This window comes from Patella vulgata, chromosome 3 (assembly GCF_932274485.2).
Source record: "Patella vulgata chromosome 3, xgPatVulg1.2, whole genome shotgun sequence".
Classification (NCBI taxonomy): domain Eukaryota; kingdom Metazoa; phylum Mollusca; class Gastropoda; family Patellidae; genus Patella; species Patella vulgata.
In genome coordinates this window covers 20,078,829-20,094,788 of record NC_065881.2, presented here as the reverse complement: position 1 = coordinate 20,094,788, position 15,960 = coordinate 20,078,829, and the positions used below count along the sequence as shown (strand labels likewise).

The 15,960-nt window shown below is 33.4% G+C and overlaps 1 protein-coding gene and 1 long non-coding RNA gene across 2 annotated transcripts; both read left to right on the top strand.

Annotated features, from left to right (window-relative positions):
- The first annotated feature begins 1,725 nt into the window (after nucleotides 1-1,725).
- Nucleotides 1,726-5,602, top strand: LOC126814357 (uncharacterized). The gene is made up of 3 exons (XR_007677558.2): nucleotides 1,726-1,800; nucleotides 2,916-3,044; nucleotides 5,394-5,602. It is a non-coding gene; the product is annotated as an uncharacterized LOC126814357 (long non-coding RNA).
- Nucleotides 5,603-6,743: 1,141 nt separating this feature from the next.
- LOC126815286 (multiple epidermal growth factor-like domains protein 10) lies at nucleotides 6,744-15,564 on the top strand. Its single transcript, XM_056100019.1, has 9 exons — nucleotides 6,744-6,956; nucleotides 8,535-8,672; nucleotides 9,782-9,910; nucleotides 11,440-11,658; nucleotides 12,548-12,769; nucleotides 13,335-13,472; nucleotides 13,946-14,050; nucleotides 14,889-15,035; nucleotides 15,542-15,564. The coding sequence occupies exons 1-9, from the start codon at nucleotides 6,854-6,856 to the stop codon at nucleotides 15,562-15,564; spliced, it is 1,224 nt and encodes a 407-aa protein (XP_055955994.1). The 5' UTR covers nucleotides 6,744-6,853.
- Nucleotides 15,565-15,960: the final 396 nt, after the last annotated feature.

Here is a 15,960-nt window from a genome sequence, read left to right as displayed (position 1 = left end):
GGCCAATGCAAGGATCGAACACCCGACCTCCAGGCTAGCGAGCCAGCGTCTTACCCACTTAGCCACCGTGATCCCCAACTTTTATATAAACGTTTGACTATAGCTAATATGATGCTATATAATGTAATGGGATTTGATAACGAAATACATCCTTGTATCAGTCATATCCTGTATTTCATATAAACTACTAGTCATGATGCAGACATTATAACATGGCTGTAAAAATTAAGTAAAAAAAAACTACAACTAACCTTTTCGTTCCAGTAACATTAGAATAGTGTCATTATATTGGTAAAAAGTCTACAGTCTATACAGTGTTTATATTTACAGGATTCTTTAATCAACAGTAGCTACCATTCTTAATCAATATTTTCAGTAAGAATATTATCATTACTGTATAAAAACAAATCACGCCCAATTGTTTACAAACTGTATTATGACTGTATAAGGCTTTAATAAATCTCCCAAATTTCAGAAATACAATATTTAAAAACTGTTAAAGTACTTGCATGGCTAGTAATATAATATTTGCCTATTAAACGACATTATGGAAAGACATAATATAAGAATATCGCGCATACCAAGGCTTGAACTATTAGAATTTATAAATGAATCTGTATATTCAACTATTAATATGATAACATGCGATTAAATGATAACACATTATTCTGGCTTACATTGACTCAATGCTACTTTAATAGAGTAGCCCTCATTTATCACAAGGTTCAAATAAAACGACCTGATAAATGAGACTATTCATTATCGTTTACAATTGTATAAAGTAATTAAAACGCTGTTATTTGCTGAAAAAAAACCATGGTCATGGTTGGGGTTAAGGTATTTTCTTTTTCAGACGGCGCATGCGTTACTGTCCCAAATTTTCCGTTTTCACTCGATTGTCACCAATGAATCCCAAATGTAGGCCGGTTGGGGGAGGTCCGAGAGTTTACAATAGCTGCTTTATATAAATGAGTATTTTTGGGAATACTAACCACAGCCCTAATCCGTTTAAGAGGGGTAAAGGGTAAATTGGATCCAAGTTCAGCCGTCTAAAAAGGGTTAGGTTTAAGAGTAATATTGAAGAGTAGAATACGTTTTCAAATAATAAATGTGATTCATTTTCCTCACTACAGCTTGTTTTTGATATATACTTAAAGGAGCTAAATCGCTAATATTTGGGACCTAGAAATTGACACAATGGGTCGCAACGCATAATAATTTAATATGAATGTATATAAACTGATTTACATTCAATCGTTTCGGTTTTTACTCTAATTTCAAATCAGTTACGTTCGGCAAAATACGCAAGAAGTCTGAATTGAATGGCAATCTCTAGCGCCTGGTTATTTCAATGTATACCGATAGTAATTATTGTGCATGCTCTCCAGATAAGAATATGACATCACCATTTGACATGGCTTGTGGAACTTGTCTAGCCGCGTTCTTCGAGTCCCTTGTTACAAATGGCGCTGAATCACATTATGGTACACGAGTCGTGTACTGATGGTAAAATGTTTATTTTGTCGTAAATATAGGATATCAGAAGCCCATCTTTGATTTAAATTGACAAATAATTCGTGTTTTCAATGTCGAAGACTTTGGATGATATTGAGACTTAGCTACTTTAACATCGTTAATGCATATACAGACCAGGAAGATATAATATGACATCTTTCAGGTTTTAAAAGGAGCAGTTACACAAATTTCTTCCTAGTAGACACTACAGGAACATGGCCGATATACGACAGTGTTTATTTTATATGACCATCATCTTTGTGGTATATATTCAGTATATAAATGGTAAGCTTTTTCAGACTTTATTTAATTATCAATATATAAAATGTAAGAATATATAAATTATACATGTAGTGCCATCTATATCAATAAGCTTTCAAATTTCATAAGTACAAAGAAGTGTGATATTATTTAAACTATAAAGTTTATGTTACGGTATATAAAGTAATATTATAGATATCAGTGGTATACTAAATGTCAGAAAATATAAAATACAGCACCATCAAAGCCTGTAATCGATACAAAATTACAGAGTAGTCTAAATGAAATAAAATAAAATGGGGTTCTATTCCGACTGGGCTAATGAAGATGGGTATACGCCATACATTGTGCTATGGCGGAAATTGTGCCCGTACAGCGGCGCTGTGGATTACTCTTTTATATCCTATTCCAACTGCTAAGAGTTCTTTTACGCGCACGCCAATGTGTACACACACTTTTCCATGGACCCAGAGACTGGAGGTGCCTGGAGGTATGCTGAGTAATGTTTTTGAGAAAATTGTTGGTATAATCTAATGAACAAAATACACTTTTACTTGATCGTAAACTAGAAGAAACCCGGTGATTGGTCTTAATGTGGGTACCTAGGACGTGGGTAGGATTAGAATCGGATTCTGTCAGTTCACTTTTTTGTGGCTAAATGGTGAGTTAAAAACTATAAGCCACCTGCCCGGGCCTTAGCGCCAAGGGGCCCAACAGGCAATAAAGGTCTAGCCCGGGCCCGTAGAACGCTACAATGATGGTGAACTTCCAATTGTGCACAAAAAGTTCCGTTGGATTTGGGTATTGAAAAAAATAAACGAATAGTGATGAAAAAAATTCTTTCTGATATTTTGGCGTCTGATGGTCAACATTTTTGTTTTCCATTTATTTGCTAGGCTTGTTTAAAATATTCTGTCAAAATCGTACACATGTAAAACATAGTACATGTACATGTATTTGGTATATAGTGTTGTATAAATCTCATAGTTTCTGTGTCGATCTTAGCAAAGTGACCCCCAGTTTCCCAAGATAAACGCCAAAATGACGCTAGAAACCATGTATCTGTCAAAAAGTTTCAATTGGATGTATGTATTGAAATATATTAAATAATTAGTAATCTGTTTGTTTTATTGTATCAGGACAGCCAGGATTTGGATATAATGATAGATATGTAAGTCATTGTGATGGAGGATATTGGTATACTAATACAGGTTACTGTTCTAGTGGTAGATGTCAGAAAGGATGGCATGGTTGGTCATGTCAAAAAGGTAGGAAATATCTAACGCTAAAGGTATGAAGCTTTTAATGAAACATAATCTGTGGGTTTTTTTTCCAGCTGGGTATCCTGTTAATGCACATTGAACGAGTATACCGGGTCTGGTTGCTATGTTTTCCGGCGTGCTTCCCCCTTGTCAGTGATGCAGGACGGAGGGCCTGACAAGGACAGCTGTCTAGTCATTCGGATGAGACGAAAAACCGAGGTCCCGTATACACATTGGCGTGCACGTAAAAGATCCCTTGGCAGTTGGAATTCGATATAAGAGTAGGCCGTAGTGCCGCTGTCCGGGCAAAATTTCCCTCATAGCACACTGTATGGCGTATGCCCGTCTTCATTAGCCCAGTTCGGAGCAAAACAGTAGGACGTTAAACCCCATTTCATTTCATTTCATTTCTGGTTGCTATGAACCCAGTTTTAGTCTTGATTTATAAAAATGATATGTTGTGTGAAATATTTACTATCAACTAACTATAAAGAATCTGGAATAGTGGGTTAACCCGGAGAATAATTTAGACTGATTTAGATATAAACATGTCGAGGTCGAACCATCGATACTAAAGGCTTAACAATATTCTGGACATATAGATTCATCGATACTAAAGAGTTATCAATATTCTGGGTTAGACCAAAGGGTTATCATTATAATCGATACTAAAGGCTTAACAATATTCTGGACATGTATAGATTCATCGATACTAAAGAGTTATCTATATTCTGGGTTAGACCAAATGGTTATCATTATAATCGATACTAAACGGCTATCAATATTCTTGGTCAGATATACCATAGTACCATCAATATTGTGGGGGGTGGGGCCAAAGGGTTAGTATTATCAAGGACAACAGGTAGAGCCATCGATATTATGCTAAAGGGTTATCAATATTCTGGATAACATAATACCATCAATAGGGTTATCAATATTCTTGATAACACAGTACCATCGATACTAAAGGGTTAACTATATTCTATATGACACAGTATACGTCGATACTAAAGGGTTATCAATATTCTAGATAACACAGTGCCATCGATACTAAAGGGTTAATTATATTCTATATGACACAGTATACGTACCATCGATACTAAAGGGTTATCAATATTCTAGATAACACAGTACCATCGATACTAAAGGTTTGACTATATTCTATATGACACGGTATACGTACCATCGATACTAAAGGGTTATCAATATTCTAGATAACACAGTACCATCGATACTAAAGGGTTAACTATATTTGTGGTTAGATATTACATAGTACTATTTATCCTAAAGGACAATCAAACTTCAGAAGTTCATAAACACAAAATGCTACATCAATGTAAAATTGTTTGGATTTCACATTGGAAGGTGCCAATTCTATGAACGTTACAATATGCAAACCCAAGCAAAACGTCTGGGTGAGAAAATTTAGGCATATATCCTGGCGATTTAGGTATGTTACTGTACATGAATGGAAGGTTATGGGAAAATTAAAATCGTATAATCGAACACTAAGTTTATGGTCTTGGTCTATTTCCAGTTGCTAATCCTAGCATTTTTAATAAATCTTCTTCGGTTTATCGGTTTATTTGTATTCAGCGCCAGATTACTTTTCTGTATGTACCAATGAGTAGGGTGGTCAAATATTTGGATTTGCGTTTTAATTTATTATGTGGAATAAAAATTAAAGCAGTGAGAAACTAAGCATCTTTATAGATGAAATAAACGAGAGTGGCTGAACCCCTAGGGTTCCAGTAAATCTTTCGACTTCTTTGATATTCACATTTAATTCATGACACTTTGATTGGGTGCACTTTGTAAGAATGCTTGAATATTTTCTTTTTCCACTTAGCTTGATATTTTGATACATTTGCCACGATTGTCGCTTATGCTTGTGTCCACTAAACATCGGAATCTGTGTTTCTTTATTGAAAATGTAAGAGTTGGGTTTGTGAAACATATTATATAAAATGAAGAATGGAGGCTGGACTATATATCACCAAAATAAATAACTAATATAACTGATTCAAATATTAGATTAAGACAATAAATGTCTGATATTTTAAACAAATGTCTGATACTTTAAACACATGTCCGATATTTTGAACAAATGTTTAAAATCTTGAACAAATGTTTAAAATTTTGAACAACAAATGTTTAAAATTTTGAACAAATGTTTAAAATTTTGAACAAATGTTTAAAATTTTGAACATATGTTTAAAATTTTGAACAAATATTTTGTAGCTATAAATTTGGCATCTATGCATGTCATTAAAAATAATGTAACAGCATCCTTAAAGACTAGAAGCGAATTTGTGTAATTCGCCCACTAAAAACTGGTTCATATTCAATCTTCAGAAAATGTTGCCTTAAACAAAAATACGTGGCAAAGCTCAACCTATTGGGACTTGAATGGAGAAAGATATTCTCGTTATGCAGTAGATGGTGATACTCGTCATGGCAAGGAATATAATAAATGTACTCATACGGTTGGTGGCAAAACAGCTGCTTCATGGGGAGTAGATTTAGGACAAAGTTATCCTGTTAATAACATAAAGATATATGCAAAGGATGATCGTAAGTAGAATTTAAATTTATCATTGTTAAAACACAAATATACCTGTATATAATTTTTGAATACAGACTATTAATATTAATACACATATTTATATGGTGACTTTACTCTTCAGCTTTACCCTTATAATACCAATAAACAAATTATACAATATTTGAAGATTGAACGTTATCGATTATATAGTGTTTTGTAATATTATATATTATAAGTTGTGGATCCAGCTACTAGGTTATCACGTCCGCGATAATCACGTTTGCTGAGATGTGTTTTTCCCCTAATCATTCAGTAGTTATTAGTACATGTAGTAATACGAAATATAGAAATCGATTTCTTTTGCAATTTGGATTATAGTATTGTGTTTTACAATGTGGTTTATATACCACGTCTAAACACTGTACATAACTTAAATTGAGCACAGGGTGATTTTATTATCAGTTTTTCTATTGAAAGATTCTGGTTTAAGTTCTTATGTATATCGCTGTACATAGTTTTACCATCAATATCTAAGAATTAGCGCGATTGATTTTACGGACATTTTGTTTTCAACAACAAGGACAGAATTAATTAACAGAGATGCGAGCTTACGTAATAAGGAGGTGTCTACAAAAAGGAGTGTTATTCTTGTTAGGCCTTAGCTTGTTTAGAATTCCAAACACAATCTAACAAAAAATATTTCTCAAGCAAACTTGGAAAATCTGCAAACCAGAAGGTCTGTGTTATTGAATTTGACAAAACACAAAAATGGTGTTTTAATAATATTTATTATTTCGAAATGTAGCTCAATTTAGAGTTTTATCTTACAGGCTTATTTAGTCTCCGATGGAAACGAGGGCCAATTAACTTAGTATATTTAAAAACTATCACCATTTGACTACCCATCACACATCATGACAAAACAAACACACTCAGACATCCATACACACATATTGCCGAAAGCAGTTTTTCTGTCAATAAAGGTGTATTTGTGTCGGTGTCCAACCCTCGCTTGTCTGTGCAGTCTTATGATTCTGATTTATTTATTTTAAATAATCATATGACTACCCGCCACACGTCGTCCGCCCAAAAATAAACACAGACATCCTCATTTTTATTTTTGTAAATTATTCTTGTTTATTTATTTTATATAGACATCGGTTATAGATTTAAAGGATTCAAATTATTCGTAGATGAACATAAGCAAACAAATCAACATCCGTGTAGACCAGAAGATAATTATGATTCAAGGAATAAGCCTAATGGATTTATGGTATACTGTAACAGTGCAGGAAGATATATAACTATTACCAATGACAAGTATACACTACAAACAAGCGTTTTTGTGAATCTCTGTGAAGTTGAAGTTTATGGTAAGAGAAATTTAAATAAAGTATACTAACGTCAACAGTGGCAGAGGTGGGACTTTAGGCCGAGGTTGCGAAGGGAATATATTCCGGACAAACCTGTTCGTGGAAATAAGATCCGGAACAAACCCCAGCCACTACTATCAGGGATGAAGTTAATGGGGCGTAAATAGTAACTTGTTATTATGTCATTCGGATTCTAAAAAACATTTTAAAATTATTAAAAGATAAATAATAGAGTTCGAAGTTGGGTAAATAGATCCATAAAATTATATTAAGGCGTAAAATGTGATGATAATTCTGCCCGGAACGGTTTGTATTACTGCACTGAAAAAACTCTTGTGTTGGATCTCAACACAAGGACTTGTGTTAAATGAAGTCAACACAAGTTTGTGTTCTTTTTAGTGTCTTAACAGAAACCTTGTGTGCATTTATAAAATCTTGTGTGTTTTCTTTCTATATTATTTATTACGCCGAATTTTAAGATAACATTTGTGTTGAATTTAACACAAGTGATCCAGTCACAGGTCCATGTCCTAATGGATGTGCTGATTGATTTACTGGAAAAAGTTGTAATATAAGTAAGATTTATAGTTCAATTTGACGAAAGAACGGAAAGTGAATATTGTTAAAGAGCTGGTCTAAATACATTGTCTATCACAAGAAGAGAAAGGCTGCAAGCCATCAGTATATTCCCCCATCAGCAACAAAGTCGTCTCCATGTCGATAACGACTCGCACTATGTATACATGTACATGTATATGTATTAGACTACTTGAGAATACTTGAATTGTTCAGGGGGTTTTATACAAATTAGCAACCCAGTTCCATTCGAAATATATTTTATCAATGAAAACACATGTTTCAAAATATTAAAACGCTGCTCAATTTCGTTTATTTGCCAGATCTTACTTCTTGTTGGGTTTTTTTTTTGTGTTTTTTTTTTTTACAATTCCTCGACATTTTGAACGTGTGCAGTAGAAAACAGAACCGCAACTTAGCTTCATTTTCTTTATAACACATCAAAAGAAATGTTTATGGTAAGAGAATCATAAAATAGAGTACATTAGCGTCAGATGTGGCATAGGTAGGACTTTGGGCCAAGTTTGCGAAGGGCATACATTTCCGGTCAAACCTGTTTGAAAAAGTAGGGTTATTAGAGAAACTAAACCAATCTTTGTCCCTTTATAGCTTTAAGTATAGCTCTGTATATAAAGTAATTATGTCTATTGGAGTCAACCCGATTAAAATAAAATTTCCGATCAAGTGGAGCCGCACTGTATTCACCAAACTGATCCACAGTAAATGTTTTCCCTCCGCTACTATCTGGAATGAAGTTAATGGGTCAGCAATTTTAACTTTTTATACGGCCATGCATATGTTATTATAATAGTGCACAACATTCACCCCCGAGACTGTTAAATTCCTTAGAAATTTCTACCACTTTATTTGAACTTTATGTGTGGGACACACATACTTTCATGAAATGGACACACATACTTTCATGAAATACACAAACTCTATAAGGAATGAAATAAATAGAAATATTTACCACTTGATTTGAATTTTATATTATTTATACAGTTTGTTCAGTTGGTACCTTTGGACCAGATTGTGCATCATTGTGTTACTGTCAATCACCTGGTGATAGATGTCACCCAGTCACAGGTCAATGTCCTTACGGATGTGCTGTTGAATTTACTGGAACCAGTTGTAATATAAGTAAGATTTATAGTTCAATTTGTAGTTCTAACTGCCGAAAAAACGGAAAGTGAATATTGTTTTAAAGAGGTGGGCCCTGTTTCACGAAATTTAAAGAGCTGGGCCCTGTTTCACGAATTTCTTTTTTAAAGATAAAATCCATATTTAGTAGATACTTCAATTTTGATGGGCTAAGCACTAAAATCAATCTAATATTATCCAATCAAATTACTAAAATTGGGATTTTATCTTAGTTAAAATTTCGTGAAACAGGCCCCTGATCTAAATACATTGTCTATCACAAGAAGTGATAGGCTGGAAGCTTTCGTTGTTATCAATATATACATCAGTTTATGATTACAGTATACACGTACAACCTTGGCAGTGAAAGAGTTAAGCAGCCCCTCAAGAACATTTTCGTGACTGACCGCTTAACGGGGGTGACCTCTTAATAAAATCATGGCGGTCTCGGAATTTCGCTATTCATACTTTGTCTCAAATCTCCGATATAAATTATGTAACCGTGTCTGTTTTAACCAGCGTTATTTGTTATTTATTCGATAATATTTATCCATTTTTGTGAAGAAAAAAACATGAATTATTTTTATTTTTTCAAAAAGATTTCACAAATTTCCGGGGCTGAAATACGTGTTTCGGATAAAAAAGAAAGTTGAAATATTAGATGTAGGCTTTTAAAATTATTTCTCTCGGCCACTGAACCGACGGATGAGCTCGAGCAGTTCAACTGATCGAGGAATCAATTAATGCTAGATCCGCGTGGAGCTTGTATAGAGAAATGTATACGATTTCAAGACTTGATTTAAATGGAAATGAATACTTCTTTATTTTCGAATAAAATCGTGTAACGTAAATTTAGTAATAACGTACGTTGATAAACGTCTGTTATAGACATTGCTATCTAATCCATAAGTTCCGTGTATTGAGCTATGACTAAGGTGGACATGGAAAAAGACCTTGTGTATCTAACAGCATTTCGGTCTTTATTTTCTTTTACGATATTAATCGACGAGGTGCCGTCGAAATGAAATATTATAACAGTTATCATTAAGAGTTTATGTATGTATTGAAATATATTAAATAATTAGTCATCTGTTCATTTTTTTAATCAGAACAACCAAGATTTGGATATAATGATAGATATATATGTCATTGTGATGAAGGATATTGTGATACTAATACAGGTGTCTGTTCTAGTCGTAAATGTGAGAAAGGATGGTATGGTTCGTCATGTCAAAAAGGTAGGAATTATCTAACGCTAAAGGTAGGAAGCTACCGTAATCTGTGTTTCTTTCCAGCTGGATATCCTGTTAATGTACGATGAACGAGTATATCGGGTATGGTTGCTATTTGAACCCGTTTTCAGTCTAGATTGACAAAAAAATAATATGTTGAAAAAACAATTTACTTTCAACTAACTATAAAGACACTGGAAACAGTGGGTAATGTAATACATGTACAAGCAATCCTAAAAATAATTTCGTCTGGGTTAGATATACCACAGTACCATCGATTCTAAAAGGTTATCAATATTCTGGACCATATACATGTAGAGCCACCATCGTAAAGGGGTAATAATAGACCAAAGAGTTGTCAACATGAAAGACAATATCTAGAGCGATCGATACTAAACGGTTACTGATATTTTGATAAAATAGTACCATCGATATCAAACGGTTATTGACATTCTTGATTAGATATACCATTGTACCAAAGGGTTGTCAATACTGCGAGTTAGTCCAAAGGGTAAATAATATTAAGGACAACATCGATATTCTGGATAGTACCATGGATACTAAAGGGTTAGCAATATTTTCGGTTAGATGTAACATAGTACTATCGATCCCCTAAGGTTATTAATATTCGGGTTGAGATATAACTTAGTAAAACTGTTATAAGTTAGATCACTTTGTCTCTGAAAAGAATCTATCTACACAGTATATGCAAACCTAAGCATAATGTCTGGGTGAGACATTTAGGCACATAGTCTAGCTATTTAGATATGTTACTGCTCAGGAGTGGAAAGTTTACGATGGGAAAATTAAAATCGTATAATCCCATTGCTTTGTTCTATTTCGAGCTTCTTCGGTTTAGTTGTGTTCGGCGCCAGATTGCACTTTTGTATGTATCGATGCGAAGGGTGACCAAATGAAGAATGGACTATATATCATCAAAATATTATAAAACTCATTTAAAGGCTCAATACCACTCTTGTTGTAACTGAATAATATGTCTCAATCTTTATTCTGGTCAACAAATTGTACTATTTTAGAATATTTCAATTAATTGATGATACAAATTTCATCTTAACACACCCTATTTAAAAATTAAGAAAAGTTCAACATAATGGTTTGAAACGTCTAACGTAAACCTTTTCAAATGAAACTTCGATTTAAAAATATTTTCGAACCCTCTGGACAAGCGAAATAGGATGTAATGGATAATATACACAACAGGTAAGACACTTAAACATCTAGTACTTAGATAGAGATATTATTTATTTTCTGGAGCTTTCAAGCCAGCAAGAGTGTTATTGTCCCTTTAAATATGAGATTAAGAAAATAAAAGTCTGATATGTTGAGAATATATTTTCGTGTTATAAATTTGCCATCCTTGTATGCCATTAAGAAATGAAATAATAAATATATGTGACATATCGCTAGCCGAGGCAGCACTCCTAAAGACTAGATTCATTATTTTGATTTGTGTGAAATAATTCGATTTGCCAGGTAATTTGCCATCTACAAACTTATTCCAATTCAATTTTCAGAAAATGTTGCATTTAACAAAAATACGTGGCAGAGCTCAACCTATTCGGACGGGAATGGACGAAGATATTCTCATTATGCAGTAGATGGTGATACTAATCATAGCAAGGCATATAATACTTGTACCCATACGGCTGATGGGAGGACAAATGCTTCATGGGGAGTAGATTTAGGACAAAGTTATCCTGTTGCTAATATAAAAATATATGCAAGGGATCTACGTAAGTAAAATTTAAAGTCACCCACATGATTTTATATCATATAGTTTATATTACATAACATTATTTATATTGTGTTTTGTAATATTAGATATTTTAAGGGACGGATCCAGCTTACCGCGATTAGACTATCACGTCCGTGGTATACTCACAAACATATTTGCTGATATATGTTTTTTTCCTTAAACAATTAGTAGTTATCAGTCCATGTCAGTGGCATGTTGCCGTAATATGAAATATAAAAAATCAATTTATTTTGCAATTTGGATTATAGCATTGTGTTTTCTAATATGGTTGCTATACCACTTCTGTACACTGTAATATTTTATAAACAGAAGCACTAAGTGTTTTTATTATCAGTTTTTCTTTTGGACGTTTCTAATGTTCTTACATATACCGCCGTACTATTTCGGTTGTTTACCATCAATATATAAGTATTAGGACGATTGATTTTACGGCCATTTTGTTTTCAACAAAACGGGAAGTATATATTGGCTGAATTTTATGAAATTAACAGTATTGAAAGCTTACATCATATAAAGGTGCCCAACGAGAAGGAGATGTATATTTTGATTTGACCTTTGCTTGTTACGAATTTCATACAAATCAAATAGAATATTTTTGATGTAAACTTCGATAAATCTGCAAACAAGAAGATCTGTGTTATCGAATTTGACATCATATTTATTATTTCGAAATATAGATCAATTTAGAGTATTATTATACAAGCTTGTTTAGTCGCTGATGGACACAAGGGCGTATTGTTTTTGTATATGCGTAAAAACAATCATTATATATATGACTACCCGCCACACGTCGCCCGCCCAAAAACAAACACAGACATCCTCATTTTTATTTTTGTAAATTATTCTTGTTTATTTATTTTATATAGATATCACTAATAGATTTAAGGGATTCAGATTATTCGTAGATGAACGTAACCAAACAAATCAAAGTCCGTGTAGACCAGAAGATAATTATGATTCAAAGAATAAGCCTAATGGATTTGTGGTAAACTGTAACACTACAGGAAAATATATAACTATTACTAATGACAAGACTAACGAACCTACAAATTCCGTTTATGTGAATCTCTGTGAAGTTGAAGTTTATGGTAAGAGAAACTTAAAATAAAGTGCTCTAGTGACTTTGGGCTAAGTTAGCGAAGGGCATACATTTCCGGACAAACCTGTTCGAAGAAGTAGAGTTATTAGAGAAACCAACGCAAATTTCACCCCTTTATAGCTTTAAGTATAGCTCTGTATATAAAGTAATTATGTCTATTGGAGTCAACCCGACTAAGATAGAATTTCTGACCAAGTGGAGCCGCACTGTATTCACCAAACTGATCCACAGTAAATATTTTCCCAGTCGCTTCTACGCTTCTATCCGTAATGCAGTTAATGGGTCAGCAATATTAACTTTTTATACGGCCATGCATATGTTATAGTGCACAACATTCACCCCCGAGACTGTTAAATTCCTTAGAAATTTCTACTACTTTATTTGAACTTTATTTGTGGGACATACATACTTTCATGAAATGCACAAACTCTATAAGGAATGAAATATAATCGAACATTTCGCTCATTATTCAATGATTTTAAGCCAAAAACATTCTGTCGTGGCTGTTAAATTCCTTAGAAATATTTACCACTTGATTTGATAATTATATACAGTTTGTTCGGTTGGTACCTTTGGACCAGATTGTACATCATTGTGTTACTGTCAATCATCTGGTGATAGATGTGATCCAGTCACAGGTCAATGCCCTTACAGATGTGCTGATGGATTTACTGGAACCAGTTGTAATATAAGTAAGATTTATAGTTCAAATTGACGAAAAAACGGAAAGTGAATATTGTTAAATAGCTGGTCTAAATACACTGTCTATCACAAGAAGAGACAGACTGCAAGCCATCAGTATATTCCCCCATCCATGTCAATAACGACTTGCACTATGTGTATTAGACTACTTGGGAATACTTGAATTTTTTGGTTTTTTTTTACAAATTAGCAACCCAGTTCCATCGAAATATATTTCATTCAACGATAACACATATTTCAAAATTTTAAAATGCTGCTTAAATCCGTTTGTTTGCCAGATATCGCATCAAAAGGAATGTTTTTAATACGAATTATGTTTGATAAAAAAAAATATGACATGATTTAGCACCAAAAAAGTAGAAAAAGGAGAAAACTTAAATTTAGAAAAAATCACATAAATGATAAGGGCACAGTAATAAACAGGCTTAAGATTTGAAATAGCACCTGAAATGTTTTATTGTAGAATGTACAGATAGAAATTGTCGGGCACCATCAGCATGTCACATAAATAATGGAGAATGTAAAGCAGGGTGTCATCCAGGGTGGATGGGTGACTATTGTACACAAAGTAAGTTGTAATCCAACATATTGCAAGTCATCCCTGCCAATAATACTTTTCATCTCTTTAAAATTGATATATTCTTTTCATATCTTTACAACTGATACGTTCTGTACGTTTTGTATAAGATTGATAATTTCATTTCATTTCTGATAAAATTGACCATCGAACCTGCTGAAATTGATAATTTCTGTTCATTTATTTGCGTTAACATAAAAGCTAGATTTCTGCAGAATATAATAACGAAGAAAGTACGGCTACGCTTGATGAACATTGATACGGTCAGAACTGATATTATTATACACCCACATTTTTATGTGGACGTATAATTATTACGTAGGTCCCAATGCCCGTTCGTTCACATTTGTTTGTGATCCCTCTACAGGTCACATTTGTTATCCGATTTTGACGAAATACATGTATGGAAATGGCTGTTCTGTCGATTGCCGTCTTCATGTAGATGGTAAATGTAATATTGAAGAATGTAATGCAGGATATCAAGGTGGTGATTGTACTCATGATAACATTATAAAATATAAACAGTTATCAACTGACTTGTCAGTGTTGTAAAAGATGGGAGTGATTGCATAAAATATAAATAACTGATCAATGTGGTGAAAGGCGGTTGTACATGTATCGTGAAAGGCGAGTGTATCATGTTTTTGATCGTACTGTGTTGTGGCTGAAATGCGATTGTATCAGACAGTGGAATCACAATATGAAATAACCCAGTATGTGATTGACTGCTAAATGCGACGGGGTGAATGAGGTGGGATATCAGGATAATGATTGTGTTCACTGTTAAATGATTTACTACATATATTATATAAAAAGGTCATCATTTCAGAATGTCAGCCTGGGTTCTATGGTAATCAGTGTATACAATCATGTGATAACAGAAAGTGCAGTAGACAAAATACTGAGTGTAATAATATTAATGGATCATGTAATGGAGATTGTTTACCTGGTTATAAAGGTCTGGATTGCAGTCGCAGTAAGTATCTGCAACTATTCCCAAATGAAATTTGCTCGGAATAATAATAGAAAGTGCAGTATACAAAATCATATAACTGGGTCATGTAATGGACATTGTTAACCTAGTTATTAAGGTTTGGATTGTGGTCGTGGCAAGTATCAACATTTCAAAAATGGCCTTTGTGTTTTGAATCTTGCAATATCAAACGTCGCAGTATTTTTAAGGCCACATTAAAGATAATATGAAATCCAAGATAATTAACTGTCTTGTTGAAAAAATATATTTTAAAATCTACCTTGCTTTTCATTGCCATTATTTAAAACAGGCATTGTCAATAATTATTATATAAAATAGTAAGTAGAATATCTGTCAAATAAAATGGAATATTAAACATGGATGTTAATATATTAATTTATAAATCTACAGAATGTAATGATGGAGGATTCAATAGTCAGGCTTCATATGGTATATACATGTATGGTAAAGATTGTTCTAAAGATTGTAAGTCACGTCACTGTCAACAGTCTTCATCATGTCACCATGTTGAGGGTAAATGTGATCAAGGATGTAGTGCAGGGTATCAAGGTGATGATTGTACTCAAGGTAATATACATAGCGAAAAAGTATCTCATCCCTATAGTGCAAATGTTTCATGAGATATGTAAGCGATTTTACGTTCTGGGGCTGTTCAATCTTCCTCAACAGCCACGTGGAAACACTTAACCAGCAAAGACAGATAAATACTTAAGTTTTAAGATTATTCCATGTGATTCTGTCGAGTTCAAATATACAGGCGGAAAATATGTGAAAGCAAGTCGGAACAACTATGACTGGTACAGGTCAATAGAAAATCCTACAGTTCATCTCAGTTCGTTATACATGTTCAAGTAACAGTGAAAGTACAGTGAAAAAAGACTATATTTGGTCTATCATCTGCCAGCGA

What these genes read in the sequence shown, in the direction of transcription:
- LOC126815286 (XM_056100019.1), top strand. Translation starts at nt 6,854, where the DNA reads ATGGTATACTGTAACAGTGCAGGAAGATATATAACTATTACCAATGAC. An exon ending in CTGTGAAGTTGAAGTTTATG is followed by an intron (nt 12,770 to 13,334) that starts GTAAGAGAAACT and finishes AATTATATACAG; the next exon opens with TTTGTTCGGTTGGTACCTTT. An exon ending in TGGAACCAGTTGTAATATAA is followed by an intron (nt 13,473 to 13,945) that starts GTAAGATTTATA and finishes GTTTTATTGTAG; the next exon opens with AATGTACAGATAGAAATTGT.